The sequence below is a fragment of the Pelobates fuscus genome, chromosome 6 (genome assembly GCF_036172605.1).
Source record: "Pelobates fuscus isolate aPelFus1 chromosome 6, aPelFus1.pri, whole genome shotgun sequence".
Classification (NCBI taxonomy): Eukaryota; Metazoa; Chordata; class Amphibia; order Anura; family Pelobatidae; genus Pelobates; species Pelobates fuscus.
In genome coordinates this window covers 67,364,991-67,384,358 of record NC_086322.1, presented here as the reverse complement: position 1 = coordinate 67,384,358, position 19,368 = coordinate 67,364,991, and the positions used below count along the sequence as shown (strand labels likewise).

Genomic DNA, 19,368 nt, shown 5'->3' with positions numbered 1-19,368 from the left:
AACAGTGAGCAGCCGGGGGGAGGACAGTAGGTCCCCCCCTTATTGTTTATTAGGGCCCCCAACCACCGCTCAGGGGTGGGTGCCGGGGGGAGGACAGTAGGTCCCCCCCCACCATTGTTATATGGGGCTGCTCACTGTTTAGTGGACATGCCCCTACTCGCGGTATAGCGAGTAGGGGCATTTGGGAGACTTTAATCTCCCTTGTGCTATTATGGGGGTCTTATTGACCCCCATAGAGTGAGAGGGGACCTGGGGGGCTTAGGAAGTGGCGGGGAGCACTGCCCCCTGCCGCTTCTTTCTTTACATATTACAAGGAGGGAGCTGCCAGCCGGTAGCTCCCTCCTTGTAATAAACTGAACAAACAAACGAACACTGATATTCGGTGTTCGTTTGTTCGTCTGATTTTTTTCATTCATTCATTCGTCTGTCTGATGAATGAATAGATGGAATTCCCGTTCGCATGTGCGGGAATCTCAGTCTGTCTAGTGTGGGCAGATGACGTGTCCCACATGGACTTCATCTACCCACACAAAGATGGCGAAGCCCTGAATAAAGATCGGGGCAGAAAATAAAGAATAAAAAAGAGGTAATATGGGGGGTTTAGGGGCATTTGGGGGGGTGTCTAGGGGGTCAATTAGATGTAGTGGAGGCGGGAGGGGGGTTAAAAAAAAAAAAAAGAAATGGGATTCGCCCATGAAAGTGCCGCTTTAAGCTCCTTAAGAGTTTTACAGCTGTTTTACTCTTCAAAATGGCAAATATCAGCCCATAATCCTAGCAATATTTTTGTCTCTATCTATATAGAAGACATTATAATTACTAGCCAGGTCTTAAAAGTTAATCACCACTGCAAGCCTGGAGTGTCCACAGCACACTCATCAGGGTTAAATTTTGACTTGCCAGAACGACTTTTTATTTTTTATTTTTTCTCTCTCTGGTAACTTCAGACATTGCAGAATTTGTTTGTTAAATGTGAAGAACATTGCAATATCAAAGAAAATACTCTAATTAGAGGACTCCTAAACACTGCTGATTTGTTTTGATTATACTCAGACTTAAATTTTCCTTACCTTTTTCCCATATTGTGTTTGTACATGTGTTGTTTTTTTATTTTATCTTATTTATTTATTTTTTCAATATATCTCCTCTGACATTTGGAACCATTGGTGAATTATTAGGGTGGGCAATATTTGGTCTAAAATATCTAGGCACCTTGTATCCTGGTGTAGGCATGGCATTGGGAATGGGAGTATTATTAGCCTTTTGGGAAGTGCTTGTCACGTTTAGAGCTTTTTCTGGCCTTCTGTTTGTAGATGTGGTGACAAGGACACAATTGACTGTAATGCTTAAAGTGCCTTTTCCATTGTCTGTTTTTACCCAATGCCAGGAACCAAGTTGCACCTACAATGGTTACTGCTGGTACATACTAATAGTTTGTTCATAAAGAATAGCAATTCGTCTCCTAAACTCTGGAAATATTTGTCAGTTTGTGGTGCATATCCTACACATTTTACATGATACTTGCAGCATACTGCACAGCCTCCTTTACCCGGTAAATGTATATTTTATTAAAGGATTGCAGGATAATAAAATGATCTGGCATCAGCATAGTGTTTAAATTGAGATGCCAGGTCTTCCTTCATTTCTCTGGAGTTTTCTTACAATTATTGAGGAGGTTGGTTTAGGAAAGAGTGTGCATGAAGCCCACAAGGCAAATCCTAGCATAAGGGATTACTAGAATACATTAAGGAATAGATTGGCAGCAGTGTCAAATTTTATATGTAGCTTTAGAGATCTTAGTGTTTCAATCAGTCAATACAACTACACATACTAGAATGCATTTTTTTTGTGTGAATTTTATTAACTTCTTGTCAAGTCATAAAATAAAAGTTGGTGAGCAGAATTACATTGTTTTATAGTTTTTGTGTGTTATGTAGCAATCTCATTGTACAAGTGAACACCATAGTCACCAAAACAACTTTAGCTTAATGAAGGAGTTTTAGTGTAGATATCATGCCACTGCAGTCTCACTGCTCAGTTCTCTATCTAGAAGTCAAATCAGTTTTGTTTATGCAGCCCTAAGCATACCTCTGCGCATGTGACTTACACAGCCTTCCTGAACACTTCCTGTAATGAGAGATCTAATGTTTACACTTCCTTTATTGCAAATTCAGTTTAATTTAGCATTTATTTTCTCTGGCTCAGTTAATAGTTTGCTAGATTCTGCAGGAGCCTTCGTATATGATTTTTAAAGTTCAATTTAAGGAGTAGGAAATAAACTTTTTTAAAGTAAGTTACATCTGCTTGAAAATGAAAGGGGAGGTGACTAGGGCTACATAAACCGAAACAAACGTGATTTAAAGGGACACTATAGTCATCAGAACAACTACAGCTTATTGAATTTGTTCTGTTGAGTAGAATCATTACGTTCAGGCTTTTTGCTGTAAACACTGTCTTTTCAGAGAAAATGCAGTGTTTACATTACAGCCTAGTGATAACTACAGTGGCCACTTCTCAGATGGCGGTTAGAGATCCTTCCTGGGTCATGGCTGCATAAAATGCATTCAAAACATTGTATCTCTTCCCTCTGTATGCAGACACTGAACTTTCCTCATAGAGATTCATTGATTCAATGAATCAGTCATGTAATTAGTCAAATCTGGTAATTTTATTAAAGGACACGGAGGCTCTTATTAGGCTAGTTCAAAGCTGTGAGATAACTATACTCGACACATGGTCTGTAGGTCGAAAATAGTATTCCTTAAATGTCGATTCACGAGACCAATCTGCTGTTGTCAAGAGGTCCTCTAATCTACAACCTAAATTGAAAACCTTTGACGCCATGGCTCCTCTGGTAGAGTGTGCGCCATACACAGTGATATCTATGTGTGTCAAAACCATTATCCATTTCACCCAGCGGGCGAGCGTCACCGTGGATACAGGTTGGTGAGGTTGTCTGATGGCCAAAAACAATTCTGGGTGTGTCGAGTTCCTGAATCCCAAGGTTCGTTTCTCATATTCTCGTAAACAGTCCACTAGACAGAGTTTCCTGTTATGTGGGAACGAAGGATATGAAACTGATGTAATTGACGGCTTGGTACGCCTGGAGATGTTGAATGAGACTCCTGTGGGGGTAAAGGATCGTGCATCAACATCCAGTGCTCTAACATCGGACACCCTCTTGCACGAGATCAGGCAAAGGAGCATGGTCAGTTTCGCTGACAGTTGTTTAAGCGTGAGTGCTTCATTGTGTGGCCAAGATTCCAACAGTTTCAGGACTGCATTGACATCCCACAGTGACGTGTATCGAGGTTGTGGTGGACGAGCAAACCGAATTCCCCGTAGAAGACCGCATACTAGTAGTTGTTGACCAATCGGGGTTCCCTCTATTCCTCGATGTCCTGACGAAATCGCCTATCTGTAGACATTAATAGTTCTGTAGGCTAAGCCTTGATTATACAGGTTGGTAAGGAAACGTAACAGGTAATTTACAGGAGCACGTACGGGATCCACCTGTTGTTCCATGCACCAACTACTCCATCCATTCCAGGCATAGAGGTAGGAGTGTCTAGTTCCAGGTGCCCAAGCTCCTGCCAGTAATTCGATTCTGGTACGATCCAGGGTCTCACGAAAGGAGCCACGCTAAGAGTTTGAATTGTCCCTGGGCCAGCAGGGGGTGTGAGTTGCCCTGCTGGCATCTGGAAGCAATCTCGGGAGGTCTATGGACATCTCCATGAGTGTTGGGAACCATGATTGAGCTGTACAAAACTGTGTTACGAGGACCAGTGACGCTTGGGTACGTCCGAGGTGCACCAGTGTTCGAGCTATGAGGGAGAATGGGGGAAAGGCATACAATCGGTTGTTCGGCCATCGTTGGAGAAAAGCGTCCGCTGCCAGTGCGTCTGGGTCTGGTCTCCAGCTGAAGAATGTTGGGAGTTGGGAGTTCAACCGAGATGCGAATAGGTCGATTTGCATCGGGCCCCAGAGCGTCTGGAGTCGTAAGAACACGCTGCGATCCAGTCGCTGGCATCGTGCAGATGTCTGGAGTGCCAGTCCGCTATTACGTTGGACATGCCCGGGATGTACTCCGCTTGGACTGAAATATTGCGATCCAGGCAGTGTTGCCAGAACTCCTTGGCCAGGTCTGTCAAAATCTTTGATTTCGTGCCACCGAGGTGGTTGATGTAGCAGACTGCTGAAATGTTGTCCATTCGTAGGACAATGGAGCAATTGGTTGCGCCCCCGAGGAGGCTCTTCAGGGCAAATGATCCCGCCATTAGTTCTAAGCCGTTGATGTGTAGGAGTTTCTCTGAGCAGGACCAAATTCCTCCGGTGGAGGTAGGCCCGCATCGCGCTCCCCAACCGTGTGTGCTCGCATCGGACTCTATGATGAAATCCGGGGCAGTCCCGAAGATTGCCCTGCCGTTCCATGCCTCCATCTGTTGTAGCCACCATGTGAGTTCTTGTTTGGCTGCGTAGTCGAGTGGCACAGAATCTGAGTATGAGTGCCCTGAGCGTAGTTGTGTGGCTTTTAGTCGTTGCTGGGCCCTGTAGTGTAGTGGCCCGGGGATGATTGCCTGGATGGAGGCTGAGAGGAGTCCGATTATTCTGGCTAGTTGCCGTAGTGTTAACACTGGTCTTGTGAGTGTTCTGCGGATCTCCTTTTTGATGCGTTTGACTTTCTCTGTCGGTAGGCTGAGTGTCCCGGTAATTGCGTCTATGTGGAAACCAAGGAATTCTATGTTTGGGATGGGGTAAGTACCGTTTTTTCCCAATTGATGAGAAATCCTAAGTTTTGTAACAACGTCGGTGCCCATGATAGGTGTTGTCGAAGTTGGCGAACATCTTGTGCCATGATCAGCATATCGTCTAGATAAATGATCATTCGTATGCCTCTGCTGCGTAGCAAGGCGACCACCGGCTTCAGCAGTTTGGTGAAGCACCAAGGAGCCGACGAGAGTCTAATGGGAAGGCATCGGAATCTCCACGTCTCCTTCTCCCATTGGAATTGAAGCAGGTGGTGACAGGGATCGTGAGATAGGCATCTTGTAGGTCCAGTTTGACCATCCAGTCCCCTAATCTGAGCAGGTCTCGCAGGCAGTGGATACCCCTCCATTTTGAAATGGTGATACCGTACAAATGCGTTTAGTGGCCGCAAGTTGATGACTGGGCGGACTCCGCCGCCCTTCTTGGCTACCAGGAATAGGTTGCTCATTAACCCAAGGGAGGGTGATGGGACCTGATATATGGCGCCTTTTTCTTGTAGGGTTAGAATCTCTTTGCTCACTAAGGCCTCGTCTCGCGCGGAGAATGCTATTCGGTGCGGCCTGATTGTTTGAACAGGGGTTTGTACCCCACCACAGTAGTGAGGACCCATATGTCTGCGGTCCGTTATTGCCAGGTCTCTCTAAAGCGTAACAGTCTGCCCCCCACAGTCGCCTTCCCCCGGGGAGGGGGAAGGCAGTACACTCACCATAAGGTCGTCTGCTGTTTGAGTTGCCTCTGGGTCCTCGAGGTTGCCATGGTCTGGCCCTGATCGGAAAGAAGGGTGAGGGTGCTCTCGTTTCTGGAGGCTGAAATCTAGTCGTGGCGGGACCTCTGTATCCCCGGTAAGAACCGCGGGATTAACGGCTGGGCAGACGGCCCCAAAAACTCTAGGGGAGAACACTCGTTTTATGTTCGTCTGTGCCTTGTCTAGGGCCGTAAATGTGCTCACGTAAGTTCCCAGTTCCTTAACAAAACTGTCTCCGAACAGGAGACCCTTGGCTTGCGGACCTGGTTCGGTGAGGGCCATGTTAACGAGCTTGGGCTCGATTTTCATTAATATCGTTTTGCGCCTTTCGGTGGCTAGCGCAGCATTTGCGTTGCCGATGAGGCATATAGATCTCTGGGCCCAGCCTCTAATGGCTAATAAATAAAGAGGTGTCCCCTAATTTAAAGCCGCCTTGACCAATTCAAAAATCTTGGCACTAGGTCTAGTGTATCCAGCACTTTATCCTGGCAATGGTGTAGGGAGTAATCAAGTCCCTTTTTTGCTTTCCAGACAGATTTTCCTAGGAAGTGTGCTATTTTGGGATCTATGTCTGGCGTGGCGCAGGCCATATCGGGCACTGTTGGGCGTGAGCATTCTGCCCGCAGTTTTTGCCTGGTGGCTTTATCCAAGGGCTTACGGATTCTGGCTGCTATGTACCGTGCCACATGATCGGTCGGATACCATTCGGCCCACCTAGGGTTCTGTAGTGTATCAGGGTCGAACAAAGGTTCGCCCTGGGGGTCCAGGATAGCGGATGTATCCGCGGTGTCATACAAGGGTTTGGTCGTTTTGCGTGCTGGACTATGGCTCGGGGAGGAACCCTCCCATTCATTTGAGTCGACTTCGTCTGACTCGCTTGAAACCTCCTCAACATCCGAACCCGAGTCGGAAGAGTCTGTTAGGGCTTTTGCCCATTTCCATGTCCGCGCCGCTTTTACCTGGCGGGTGGCTCGTTTTCGTGGGGGCCCCACGACCTCAGGTGTGACAGGACGTACCCTGTCCGTCAGTTCGTTTTTGGAGGCATGTTTTCCCATGTTGTGGGTTTTGCTCGTGGCTTTACGGCCCTCTCTGTGTAAAGGGGCCTCATCTGCGGCCCTGGCGTGAGTTATTTTGGGGTTGGATGCCTTAATGGCGTTCGAAATGGAGTGTGATATGTTGTCAGACATAATCCCCATTGCGGTATAAATAGCCTGGGTGACTGATTTTGACATGGTGGCGTCTAGGAGCGAGTGAAACTCCTGAGTCCAGGTGCTCCAGAGGGGTCACCATGTCCCCTTGCAGGGTTAAGGGTTCAGACACCGTGGGTCTGTGGTGGGCTTTGGCATCCCCCTTATCACTGGGGCCAGGGGCAGAATATTTGCTAGGGGTCTGCATCTTGGGGTAGCTAAGAGTGAGTGACACAGTAGCTAAACAAAAAGGTAGGCAGGTAACCTTCTGCAGTAGCAGTTAATAAGGCAGGTAATTAACCTTCTGCTGCAACAGTTTAAAGGTTAATAAAAGGCAGGAGACAAGGCAACAGAGACAAAAACTTGCACTGTCAGCTTACCGAGTGTTCCCTCAGGAATGGCCTCTGGGAGCACTGGCAAGCTGACAGGCAAGCTATTAAACCAATCAGCTGGCGCCTTCTTAATGCGCTGTGCAAGCTGAGGTGGAAAAAAGAGCGGCAAAATATTGTATCGCCGCCCCTTTAAATGGATGCTGTTCTGTGCGACAGACCACGCATGCGCGTGCCATGCATGCGCGCCGAGGGGTTTCGGCGGATTCCTAGAGGATTCCCCGTGTTGTGCGATCGGGGGGGGGGGGGGGGAAGAGGGTAATAAACTACCCGGTAGAGTCTGCGGGACCGGTACACCCGCCGGGGGGAGGCGGGGAAAAGCGGGAAAAGGCTTCCTGACGGAGGGAAGACCCTCAGGGAGGTGAAAACAAAACTCCCAAGGTGTTTTGGAGCAAAATAAGCAATAAAAAACAGTAATTCAATCCAAATATGCACAGCTAATAATCACAATGTTGTAAGGAAAAAGCAAAGGTGTACTTAGCTGAGGCAGCCATCAAGAAAGAGGAAGAGGAGGAGGTTACATGAAGAGATAAGAAAAGGACTGTTCCGACATCTCTTAAACACTGCCAAATCCTTAATACCACTATACTGGAAGCAGAGGAAGAATGGATTCGCAGAGTTGAGGATATCCAGGCGGCTGAGGCGTTGCAGGCGTCCTTGCAAGATAGGGGAGGAAAGCATGCAGAGCGATGGTATCCATGGTTTGTCTTCATAGCACAAAACACACGGGGATAGGGGCGTTTGGGACAACGTCGCACGCGGGGGCGTCGAACTCCCGTGGCGAGGCCAATGCACATTCCAACACAACACTACAGCTTGACCACATCCCTCGCATGGTGGGTACATGATCGATGCACCCTCACCCCCCCCTCCTTTTTCCCTTGCCCACGTCTCTAAATAGATACTACCAGATGGTTAGATACTTTACTGGATCTTACCACACACACATCCAAGCAACACCAAAAGCCGACCCCAGAGCATATGTAAGCGAATGATGTTGGGCCTACATTAAATCAAGAGGGAGAGTGACGATGTCAGGGAGCCTATATATCTTACTCAATTCCATTCTACTCTAGTTTCCTATATCTGGATGCACCTCGTCCTATTTCAGGTACCTCCCTTACCCTCACTCCTTCCCACTTCCTGATCCCTCTCTTCTCTTGAACATAAGGCACGTATAATTATGGAAGACACGCTGACTACATACTACGCAAACGCCATACATGGCGATACTATGTAACCTTACCTGTCAATAGACGAGTATGTGAAATGTTCAACATGTATTTTCTTGCAATGGTATAGGCAAATGTTTAAAGCTAGAATGTTTGACGTCTCTATGCCTTCACACAATGTTTAACTTCTGTCACGAAAAACCTCAATAAATATTTAAAAAAAGACTGTTCCTATTGGTTAGGAGATAATGATGTAATGTTAACCCTGTGAGGGTAGTTATGCATGTTTCTTTTTTTTCTACAAATAAACACCTTGGCTTTTCTTTGCTGCTGAGGAATAAAAGAATGAGATAAGCCTAATAAGAGCCTCCGTGTCCTTTAATAAAATTGTAATTATTGCATGGCCAGCATTACGGTTTTCAGCCATTTAAGCTACAGTGAGGTTAGACCAGACAAGCTAGCTTTTGCTCCCCATGTGCACCAGTAAGCCTTGGGTGCTCATGACCTTGACACTGGATCACAGATTGTCTTAACTTGAACCACTTGTGGTAGGTACTAGTTACTAACCACTACATATCTTAAAAACCCCACAAGCCGTTTTGTGCTCTGATCCCATCATCAAGCCACCACAATTTGGCCCTTGTCAGTCACTCAGATTTTTTTAGTTTGCCAATTTTTCCTGCTTTCCGTATATAAAATTCAAGAATTGGCTGTACATTTGCTGCTTAATATCCAACCCCTTTACAGATGCCATTGTTATGATATAATCAATGTTATTCAGTACACCTGTCAGTGGGTTTAAATATGTTGTCTGATCAGTGTATAAGCATAACGCTTGTTTGTTTTGTTTTATTGTTGAAGACTTTTCCATTGTCTTTGTAGCTCTCTTCGTGTTTTCTACTTCAGTTGTTTTAGATTTCTATGGATTAAAGAGGTGCCTGGTAACACAGATGAACACCTTGAGCCATTCGGGCAAATGTACCATTGTGACAGCCCTGCAGGGGTTAATTCATCTAATACTATGACTGCACAGTAATAGTCTTTATTTTTGTATTTGTAAAAACATTGCTTTACATTTCCATTAAAAAAGTAGAATCACAGAATATAATCATTATGTCTCTGTTTACTAGACTCGATAAAAACCTACATTGAAAGTCTCAAATGTTCTGTTCTGGTGTAAGAACAAAATGCAGCACAAGCCTTTTTTGTCTTCCAGTTCTTCCACATAAATGTTTTCACCTACCTTATATAGGTATTAAGAAATGTCTTGATTCCATGGAAACAGTATTTGTGTCATATACATTATTCAACCGTTCCTATGGAAACACAAGTGATAAGTGGTCAGTTGCTTACAGGTTTAGTGGAGCTATACATATAATCAAATACAGATCAAGGAAAAACATGTTGAGTTGTTCAACAGAAGTCTCATCTTTGAAGTGTAATTTTAGGAGTAAATGGCATGTTATGTTCACAAATCATTTTAATGTAAGGGAGAATGTATCAACATTTTGTGTTTTTTAATATATAACTGGGTTTATTCACTGAATACCGAATTGAAAACTAAATTGCAAAATTTGGACTTAGATGCCCAAACTGTGATTATAGCCAAATTAAGTAAAACGGTAGATTTAAAAAGGTTCTTAGTTTCAATAACATTTTGGTGTTTAGAGAATAAGCCTCGAAGTGTGAGTTTGTGCAGCTGCATGTGGAAAGAGAAGGAATTGGGGGCAAAAATCTATTTTTTTTTATTTTTTTTGTTTTGTTTTTTTGTGGTAGATCTTTTTTTTATTTTTATTAAAGTAGAATGAGATATAGTGGTAGACACGCAGGCCTCCAGAGGTACATACAGATTTATTTTGCACATATATACATCTTTTTCAGATCCAGACAGGATATCTCATTGTACGTGTTTGCTTATGTATTTGTTTTTTCGTTGTTTGTTTTTCACCAACACATCACAGTTATGGTAGTACAACATGCAAAACATTTCTTATCATGCACCTGTGCCTGTGGTTTCCTTCGTGAGCATGAGTTGTGTCATGGTATTTGTTTGTTTCATACTTTCCCACTCCTTTATTTTGGAGATAATGCTTGCGAGGCAAGGGCATCGTAAGGAAAAGAAGGGGTACGTATGTAGATGTAAAGAAAGGAACAAAGAAGGAGGGCAGTTAGAGTACCTAAAGGGTCCCTAGAGAGAAATTGCTATGTTTACATTTCAGGGTTAATCCAGCCTTTAGTGGCTGTCTTCCTGACAGCCACTAGAGGCGCTTCTGAGACGCTGGATGCGAAATTTGCATCCAGCGCGCAGAACGTCCATAAAATAGCATTGAGAAAGGCTTTCCTATGGACTGTTTGAATACGCGCGCCACAGGGGTTGTATAGTGTTAGGAAAACGAGTTTGTATTCCTGACACTACAGTGATCCTTTAACTTATTATTCACATGAATCTACAGTTAATACACTCAATACCCAATACAAAAAACAAAGCAAAAAAACTTAATTCTGACAAACGTATAGTAAACAGAAATAATAAATAAATTCTCACATTGATACAAGTACTCAGATCCAGAGTTGAAGCACATTTGGTACTTAGTTGAAGCACAATTGGTACTTAAATACAACCTTGTCTTTTTGGGAATCATGCAACAGATTTTGCAGCAGTTTTCATATCTCTCCTGAGATATTGGATTGGGTTTAATTTTGTGCTCTGGCTGCACTGCAGAAGGACATTCGCAGAGTTGTCCCTAATCCACTCTTGAGTTGTCTGGCTGTGTGCTTAGGGTTATTGTCCTGTTGGCATGTGCACCTTCGTCCCAATCAGAGGTTCTGGGCGCTCTGAACCATGTTTTCATTAAGGATATCTCTGTATTCAGTTTTCCACAATCCTTACCTGTCTAACAGTTCCAAACCTTGAAAAAGGCCTCCAAACCATAATGCTGCAACCACCATGCTCTACTGTTGGGATTGTATTGTGCAGGTGATGAGCAGCTATGCCTGGTTTCCTCATGACATGCTTTGACTTGAGGCAGACAGTTCGATCTTCTTGTCATCAGGCCAGAAAATCTAATTTTTCACAAACTGAGTGCTAATTCCATGTGGCTTTCAAGTGTCTTGCATTGTGGAGAGGTTTCCATCTGGCATAATGGCCAGATTGGTGCAGTGCTGATATTGTAATTTCACAAGTTTCTCCCATCTCCCAGAGTGTTAATCTGGTTCTTTACAAAAACTGTTCTCGCCCAATTGCTCAGTTTGGACTTATGGTCCGCTCATAGTTGTTCCATAATTCTTGTTTGGGAGGCCATTGTGCTCTTGGGAAAACTTCCGTTCAGCTGACAATTTTTGTAGCCTTCCCCAGATGTGCATTGACTCAATCCTGTCTGAGTTCTGCAGGCAGTAGTACCCTTTGACCTCCTGGCATTTTTTTTTTTCCCCCTGAATATGCATTTATATCTGTTGGGACCTTATGTAGACAGGTTTTTGTTTTTTTTGCGCTTTCTAAATGTACAATCAATTGAATTTGATGCAGGTGGACTCCAATCAAAGTATAGAAACCTCACAGAGATGATCCAGAGAAGATCTGAATACTTATGTCAATGTGATATTTCAGTTTTTCTTTTTAATAAGCGTTGTTTTTTCATTTTTGTTTTTCAAAATTCAATTGTAGCATAAGGCTGCAACAAACAAATTTGGGGAGTGGGGAGTGGAAAGAGGTCTGCATATTTTCTGAATGCATTGTATGTATTATATAAAATGTAGATGGTCTATGTTTATTACAAATTGGAAGAGTATAGAAACATGGGTAGTTGCTTTACAGGTAACCTGAACCAAAAAAAAAAAAACATACCCACACCCATTACAACTCCCCCATACTGCATAAAACAGCAGTTACCCCCATGTTCCTCAGTCATCCCAGTCAAAGATGGCTTTTCAGTTTCACCTGGCTGGCAGTATTTTTGCATATTCTTTGTTATATATTTACATATTTGAAAATTAATGAAGGGCTGCATCAAATAGCTGTTTTCATAATAATGTCTTTCTACCCTAACAGGTTTCGAGAGCATCTTAGAAGGGCTGTATGGACCAGGATTACGTAGAGACCTCAGTTTGTTTGATGGTATGATTATATTTCACTTTCATCATTTTAGATCCAGTAAATAAATATATGTAGATTTATTCCAACAGTTGAGACGCTCGCTCATGTGAAATATGGGCTAAAATGACTGTCCCTGGCTTGTGGTATAAATGCAGAAAGAAAAGTCCTGCGCTCAACTCCCATCACTACTGGGCGGCTGCAATGACTACAGTACACATCAGCCCCAATACATAGTAAAAACCAAAGAAAAACATGTTACTTGCGCTCACTCCTTTATCCCTATGTATTTTTAAAACAAATGGAGGTCTTTTAGTTACCTCCAATGGCCATTGGAGGTAACTAAAAGACCTCCATTTGTTTTAAAAATACATAGGGATAAAGTAGAGCGCAAGTAACATGTTTTTGTTTGGTTTTTACTATGTATTGGGGCTGATGTGTACTGTAGTCATTGCAGCCGCCCAGTAGTGATGGGAGTTGAGCGCAGGACTTTTCTTTCTGCATTTGTATCCAATTTTTGTATTACTCAGCCTTGTTACAATGCAGCCGCCCATCCCATGTGTTCCCTATTAAGGGTTAATAATGTATAGGGGTGTATATAAAAAATACCCCTTTCTGTCTCATTAGAGATTTTTGCCAGAGGCTCAAGGAAGCAAGGTGAATGGTTAGAGTTAGGACCCACCTAGGGGGGTCTGCCTTGATGTGGCAGATGGGCTCAACCTCTCATGGCCATTGGAGGTAACTAAAAGACCTTCATTTGTTTTAAAAATACATAGGGATAAAGGAGAGAGCGCAAGTAACATGTTTTTCTTTGGTTTTTACTGGCTTGTGGTATGTTTGTTTTTGTTTTTAAATATGGTACTTCTGACTCTGTGTCCTCCAAGTCCCCCCATGTGTCAAGTAGGGATCGACTGATATTGATTTTTTTAGAGCCGATAATCTGTGAACTTTCAGGCTGATAGCCGATAACTTGCTGATATTCTGTACATTTACCATTTTTTTGAAAAAATAAACTAATTCTAAAGGTAAATGCACAAAATATACATGCCACATGTAGTGGATGAAGCGTGTTTAGACAAGGGAGCTGTGTGTGTTGGTATAGTGTGTGTGTAGTGGATGCAGTGTGTATTTGTGTAGTGTGTGTATATAATGGATGCAGTGTGTATTTGTGTAGTGTATAGTGAATGCAGTGAGTGTTTGTGTAGTGTGTCTATATATAGTGCAAAGTGTGTGTGTTTTGTGTAGTGTGTGTATAGTGAATGCAGTGAGTGTTTGTGTAGTGTGTATAGTGATGTAATTTGTGTAAATATATTGGTTTTGTTTAGTCCCCCCTCCCTGCTTCTTACCAGGAAGGGGGGATATAGTATTCCCTGGTGGTCCGGTGGCTTGTTAAGGACTGGGGGGGCCCGCAGGAAGCTGTTTCTTACCTTTCTTGCAGCTCCTCCAGCTCCCTGTGTAAATCTTGCAGCCCTTAGTGCCGCGTGGAGCGTTGCCGCGGGTTACCAAGGAGCTGCAAGAAAGGTAAGAAACGGCTTCCTGTGGGGCACCCCCGGGACCGCCGGGCTTGTAATGAGCCTGGCGGTCCTAGGAGGTTTTATCGGCTATATTGGCCGATACCGATATTGCCGAAAATACAGAATATAGGCCATTAATATCGGTAAAATCGATAATCGGTCGATCCCTAGTGTCAAGATCTGTCCAGTGTTTCTACTGGGAATATAGAGATCATACAAGATCCAGCGCACCGACTCATTCACTAAACAGCTGCTTCAAAGATCACAGAATTTAATAGAAACACACACTAAAAGTCAGCTAAAATCGGATTATAAAATATTTATATATGTGTGTATTCTTTCTCCCAGCTAAATACCTAGTGGTGTACAAGTGGAGTAAACATATACTGCCAATGTAAAGGAGCTGACATCTTCCATGTCTTGCACTAAATTGATGGGTTTCATATGTTTTTCCCCTCCTTTCTATTTGAAAAAGTGATTGGAGTTTTTATTTAGACCCTAATGAGTAGTTAAAGGAACTCTCCAGTGCCAGGAAAACATATCTGTTTTCCTGGCACTGTAGTGTCCCTCTCCCTTCCACCCCTATCTATGTTGCTTACCTAAATCCTGTGCAGATGTCACTCAGTGCTGGGTCAGGCTCCGCCCACACTCCTCCCCCAGCGATCAGCCGGTGGGGGGGAGACTTAATGCGCATGCGCGGCAATGGCCGAGCATGCGCATTAGACCTCCACATGGGAAAGCATTGTTCAATGCTTTCCTGTGGGGATTCCGGCGACGCTGGAGGTGCATAGCGTGAGGACGTCCAGCGTCGTTTAAAACACTTTTCGTGTATCTAAACTCCCTATTGTGATTGTCTCTAAAACAAGGAGGAGCCAACTCGTAAAGAGGCCATACTAGATTTAGTGTTAACAAATGGAGATTTGGTATCCGATATTACTGTAGGTGAAAGTTTAGGATCCAGTGATCATCAGTCAGTGTGGTTTAATATAAGAACAGTGACTGAGTCACACCACACAAAACAGACTTTTCTAAAATTAGAATATGTGTAAAGGAGTAATTATCAGACTGGAGCAATTTAAATGGAGTCCAAGAGAAATGGGATTACTTAAAAGTTGCACTGCTGAAGGCAACAGAAAATTGCATTAGGCTTGTCAGTAAAAGCAAAAAATTCAATAAACCACTGTGGTACCCCGAAGATGTGGCCAAAATAGTAAACTAAAAGTTAGCTTTAGTAATTATATATATATATATACAGATCAGTGCACTCGCTTATTAACTAAACAGTGATTTCAAATAGTAAAAAGTACTACTTAAAAACACCTCACCTAGGTAAAAAATAATAATGGGGGTTTGGTTACATTATATGATCATACATTGCATAAGCCTGCCAACTGCATCAAAGTACCCCATTCTTGGCAGGTCCTACTCTAGCAGCCTAATGCTTGCTCTTATGAGATTAATCCACTTACTTGGGAAATGCTTCCTTACTGGGACTCTCTGCAAGTCAAGGCTAAATAGGATCCTGGAATGAGTCACCTGTGGCAGGGAGGGGTGCAAAACCCAGGGGTTGGCCTAGACCCCTATAATTATAAACAAGGTCAGGAGGGCTGCACTCACCTAAACATGCATTTATTCATGGATTTATTACAGGGTGCTACTGAGACCAAAATACAAAGTATACAGATCAGTGCACTTGCTTATTAACTAAACAGTGATTTCAAATCGTAAAGTACTACTTAAAAACACCTCACCTAGGTAAAAAACCCATTATTATTTTTTACCTAGGTGAGGTGTTTTTAAGTAGTACTTTTTACGATTTGAAATCACTGTTTAGTTAATAAGCGAGTGCACTGATCTGTATATTTTGTATTTTGGTCTCAGTAGCACCCTGTAATAAATCCATGAATAAATGCATGTTTAGGTGAGTGCAGCCCTCCTGACCGTGTGTGGGCATGTGTATATATATATGTGTGTGTGTGTGTGTGTGTGTGTGTGTATATATGTGTGTGTGTGTGTGTGTGTGTGTGTATATATGTGTGTGTGTGTGTGTATATATATATATTTAAAAAAAAAAAAAAAATCAGGTTGAGGAAGGCAGAATGATCTATAAGATTAGGCAGAAAGAGGCTAAGCAAGTTATAAGAGCTTCCAAATCACACACAGAAGATAAAATAGCAGTTGGTTAAAAAAAAAAGGGGACAAAACATTTTTAGATACATAAATAAGAAAAGGAAAGTTAAAACAAGGATTAGTTTGATTAAAAACAAAAGAAGGTATGTAGAAGAGGATAAAGGTCTATCTGACTGCCTCAATTAATATTTTTGTTCAGTATTTACAGATGAAAATTAAGGAAAGTGGCCTGTTATAAAAAAGGACAAATGAGTACCGTATTTTTCGCTCCATAAGACGCAGTTTTTTTTCCCCTCAAAAGTGAGGGGAAATGTCTGTGCGTCTTATGGAGCGAATATGAAGCTTTACTTACCTGTCTTGCAGCGTTGGCCGGCAGCACAGGGCGCACCGCGGTAGTGGAACTTGAATTTCATGTTCCGGTTTCCGGCGGGACTGAAAGGAAGTGTGCACAAGCTGAGTGCGCACTTCCTTTCAGTCCCACCAGAAACCGGAACATGAAATAAAAATGTTCCACTACCGCGGTGCGCCCTGTGCTTCCGGCCAACGCTGCAAGACAGGTAAGTAATTATAGGACAAGGGGAGGGGGACAGTGAGGGAGGGGGATGAAGTCTATGGGGAGGGGTGGGGATGGAAGTCTATGGGGGAGGGGTGGGGATGGAAGTCTATGGGGGAGGGGTGGGGATGGAAGTCTATGGGGAGGGGTGGGGAGATTGAAGTCTATGGGGAGGGGGGGGAGATTGAAGTCTATGGGGAGGGGGGGGAGATTGAAGTCTATGGGGAGGGGGGGGGCACTATGGGACAGGGGAGAAAAAAAATATTCTGTACAAACTGTCCCATAGTAAGAAACACTATGGGGCAGTTTCTTCAGAATATTTTTTTTCTGGGTTTCTTCCTCTAAAAACTAGGTGCGTCTTATGGTGAGGTGCGTCTTATGGAGCGAAAAATACGGTAATTTGTTGCATGTGAGTTAACAGAGGAAGAGATTCTATTTCAACTGTCAAAAGTAAATACAAATAAGTCAATGGGACCTGATGGAATATACCCAAAGTTATTAAAAGAACTTAGTGGTGTACTAGCAAAACCGTTAACAGATGTATTTAACCAATCATTGTTAACAGGAGTAGTCCCAGAAGATTGGAAGTTAACAAATGTTGTGCCCATTCACAAGAAAGGTAGTAGGGAAGAGTCCGGCAACTATAGGCCAGTAAGCCTTACTTCAGTAGTAGGGAAAGTAATGGAAACCATGTTAAAGGATAGGATTGTTGAACATCTAAAATTAAATGGATTTCAAGATCAGAGAAAACATGGGTTTACTTCAGGGAGATCATGCCAAACGAATCTTATTGATTTTTTTTGATTGGGTTACTAATATAATAGATCAGGGTGGTGCAGTAGACATTGCTTGCCTAGATTTCCGTAAGGCTTTTGACACTGTTGCACATAGATGGCTTATCAATAAACTGCAATCTTTACATTTGGATTCCAATATTGTTGAATTGGTAAGGCAGTGGCTGAGTGACTGGCAACAGAGGGTTGTAGTCAATGGAGTATATTCGAAGCTTGGGCTTGTCAGCAGTGGGGTACCTCAGGGATCTGTACTTGCACCCATTCTCTTTAAGATTTTTATTGGTGATCTTGCAGAAGGTCTTGATGGTAAGGTATGTCTTTTTGCTGATGATACTAAGATATGTAACAGGGTTGATGTTGCAGGAGGGATAAGCCAAACGGCAAATGATTTAGGTAAACTTGAAAACTGGTGAGAGTTGTGGCAACTGACATTTTAATGTGGATAAGTGCAAGATAATGCATCTTGGACGTAAAAACCCAAGGGCAGAGTACAGAATATTTGATAGTCATAACCTCCACATCTGAGGAAAGGGATTTAGGGGTAATTATTTCAGATGACTTAAAGGTAGGCAGACCAAGTAATAGAGCAGCAGGAAATGCTAGTAGAATGCTTGGTTGTAAAGGGAGAGGTACTAGCAGTAAAAAGAGGGAAGTGCTCATGCCATTGTACAGAACACTGGTGAGACCTCACTTGGAGTATTGTACGCAGTACTGGAGACCGTATCTTCAGAATGATATTGATACTTTAGAGAGAGTTCAGAGAAGGGCTACTAAACTGGTTCATGGATTGAAGGATAAAACGTACAAGGAAAGGTTAAAGGAACTTAACATGTATAATGATAGAAACCTTTAAATACATAAAGGGAATCAACACAGTAAAGGAGGAGACTATATTTAAAAGAAGAAAAAATACCACAACAATTTAGTCTTAAATTAGAGGAGCAACGTTTTAAAAAATATCACAAAGTATTACTTTACTGAGAGAGTAGTGGATGCATGGAATGGCCTTCCAGCTGAAGTGGTAGATGTTAACACAGTATAGGAGTTTAAGCATGGGATAGGCATACGGCCAGGGACTAATGAAAGTACCGTATATACTAGAGTATAAGACAAGTTTTTCGGCACATTTTTTTGTGCTGAAAAAAAAACCACTTGTCTTATACTCGAGTGAGTGTCTGTATTATGGCAACTTACATTACAAAACAAAAAGGAAGAGTCTGCGCTAATTCAATTAAGCAGCAACCCTAAAAGGGAAATCCCTCGGGAAACCCTTTATTGAAAACAAGAAAATGCAAGAATGGGGGTCAAGGGCTGCGCTTTAACTAAAGAAGTAAAAAATATATATAGATATAATAAGCAATAATAGTAAAATCAAGTAACGTTCATCCGGATGTATATAAAAAAATATATAGAATAGATATAAATTGAAACAGTCTCACTGGTGTGTAATAATCCTCAAGTGTTGCTCCGTCCGTATGGTAGGTAGTCCATTTATGTGAAGATAAAAGAGAAAAGGAAAAGCTACCAATGGTGAAATATTGTATGTCCAGATGTGGTATATATTCAAAGGAAATGTATTTCACTCACATTTGTTGGAGCTTTAGCCAGCTCTAGGAGAAAAGACACTTAGTGGTTTGATCCCCACTATCGGATGTACTTAGATGGTTGGTCCGTCTATCCGGCTTGGAATTCCTGTAGTGCAGGCTAGGACCTACTCAGATATGAGTTCTTCTGTAGTGCTGGGGAGATAGGTCCGTCTTTCCGGTATTGGATGGTAGATGTCCACGGAATATATATAAAACCGCAAATAGTGCTCTCAGTGTGAACAACAAGATAATATATTTAAAAGAATTATACTTACAAGAATAGAGCAGACAAGTACTGCTCTATTGCCACAGCACTGGTGGAATTATCCCCACCTAAGGATTTCTTTTGACGGGATACACTCCGAGTAGATAATAAAATAAAAAAAATAGGATAAAAATAATAATAAAACTATAGAATAGTAATATAAAAATTAATAAAAATGC

General features: G+C 42.7%; 1 protein-coding gene across 3 annotated transcripts in view; it reads left to right on the top strand.

Moving 5' to 3' along the window:
- The window catches only part of LCORL (ligand dependent nuclear receptor corepressor like), a 97,304-nt gene that overhangs the window by 31,501 nt on the left and 46,435 nt on the right, over positions 1-19,368 (top strand). For all 3 annotated transcript variants that reach the window (XM_063457812.1, XM_063457811.1, XM_063457813.1), the window contains exon 2: positions 12,306-12,371. In XM_063457812.1, the coding sequence (XP_063313882.1) occupies positions 12,306-12,371 (66 nt within the window). The remainder of the gene's footprint in view (positions 1-12,305; positions 12,372-19,368) is intronic.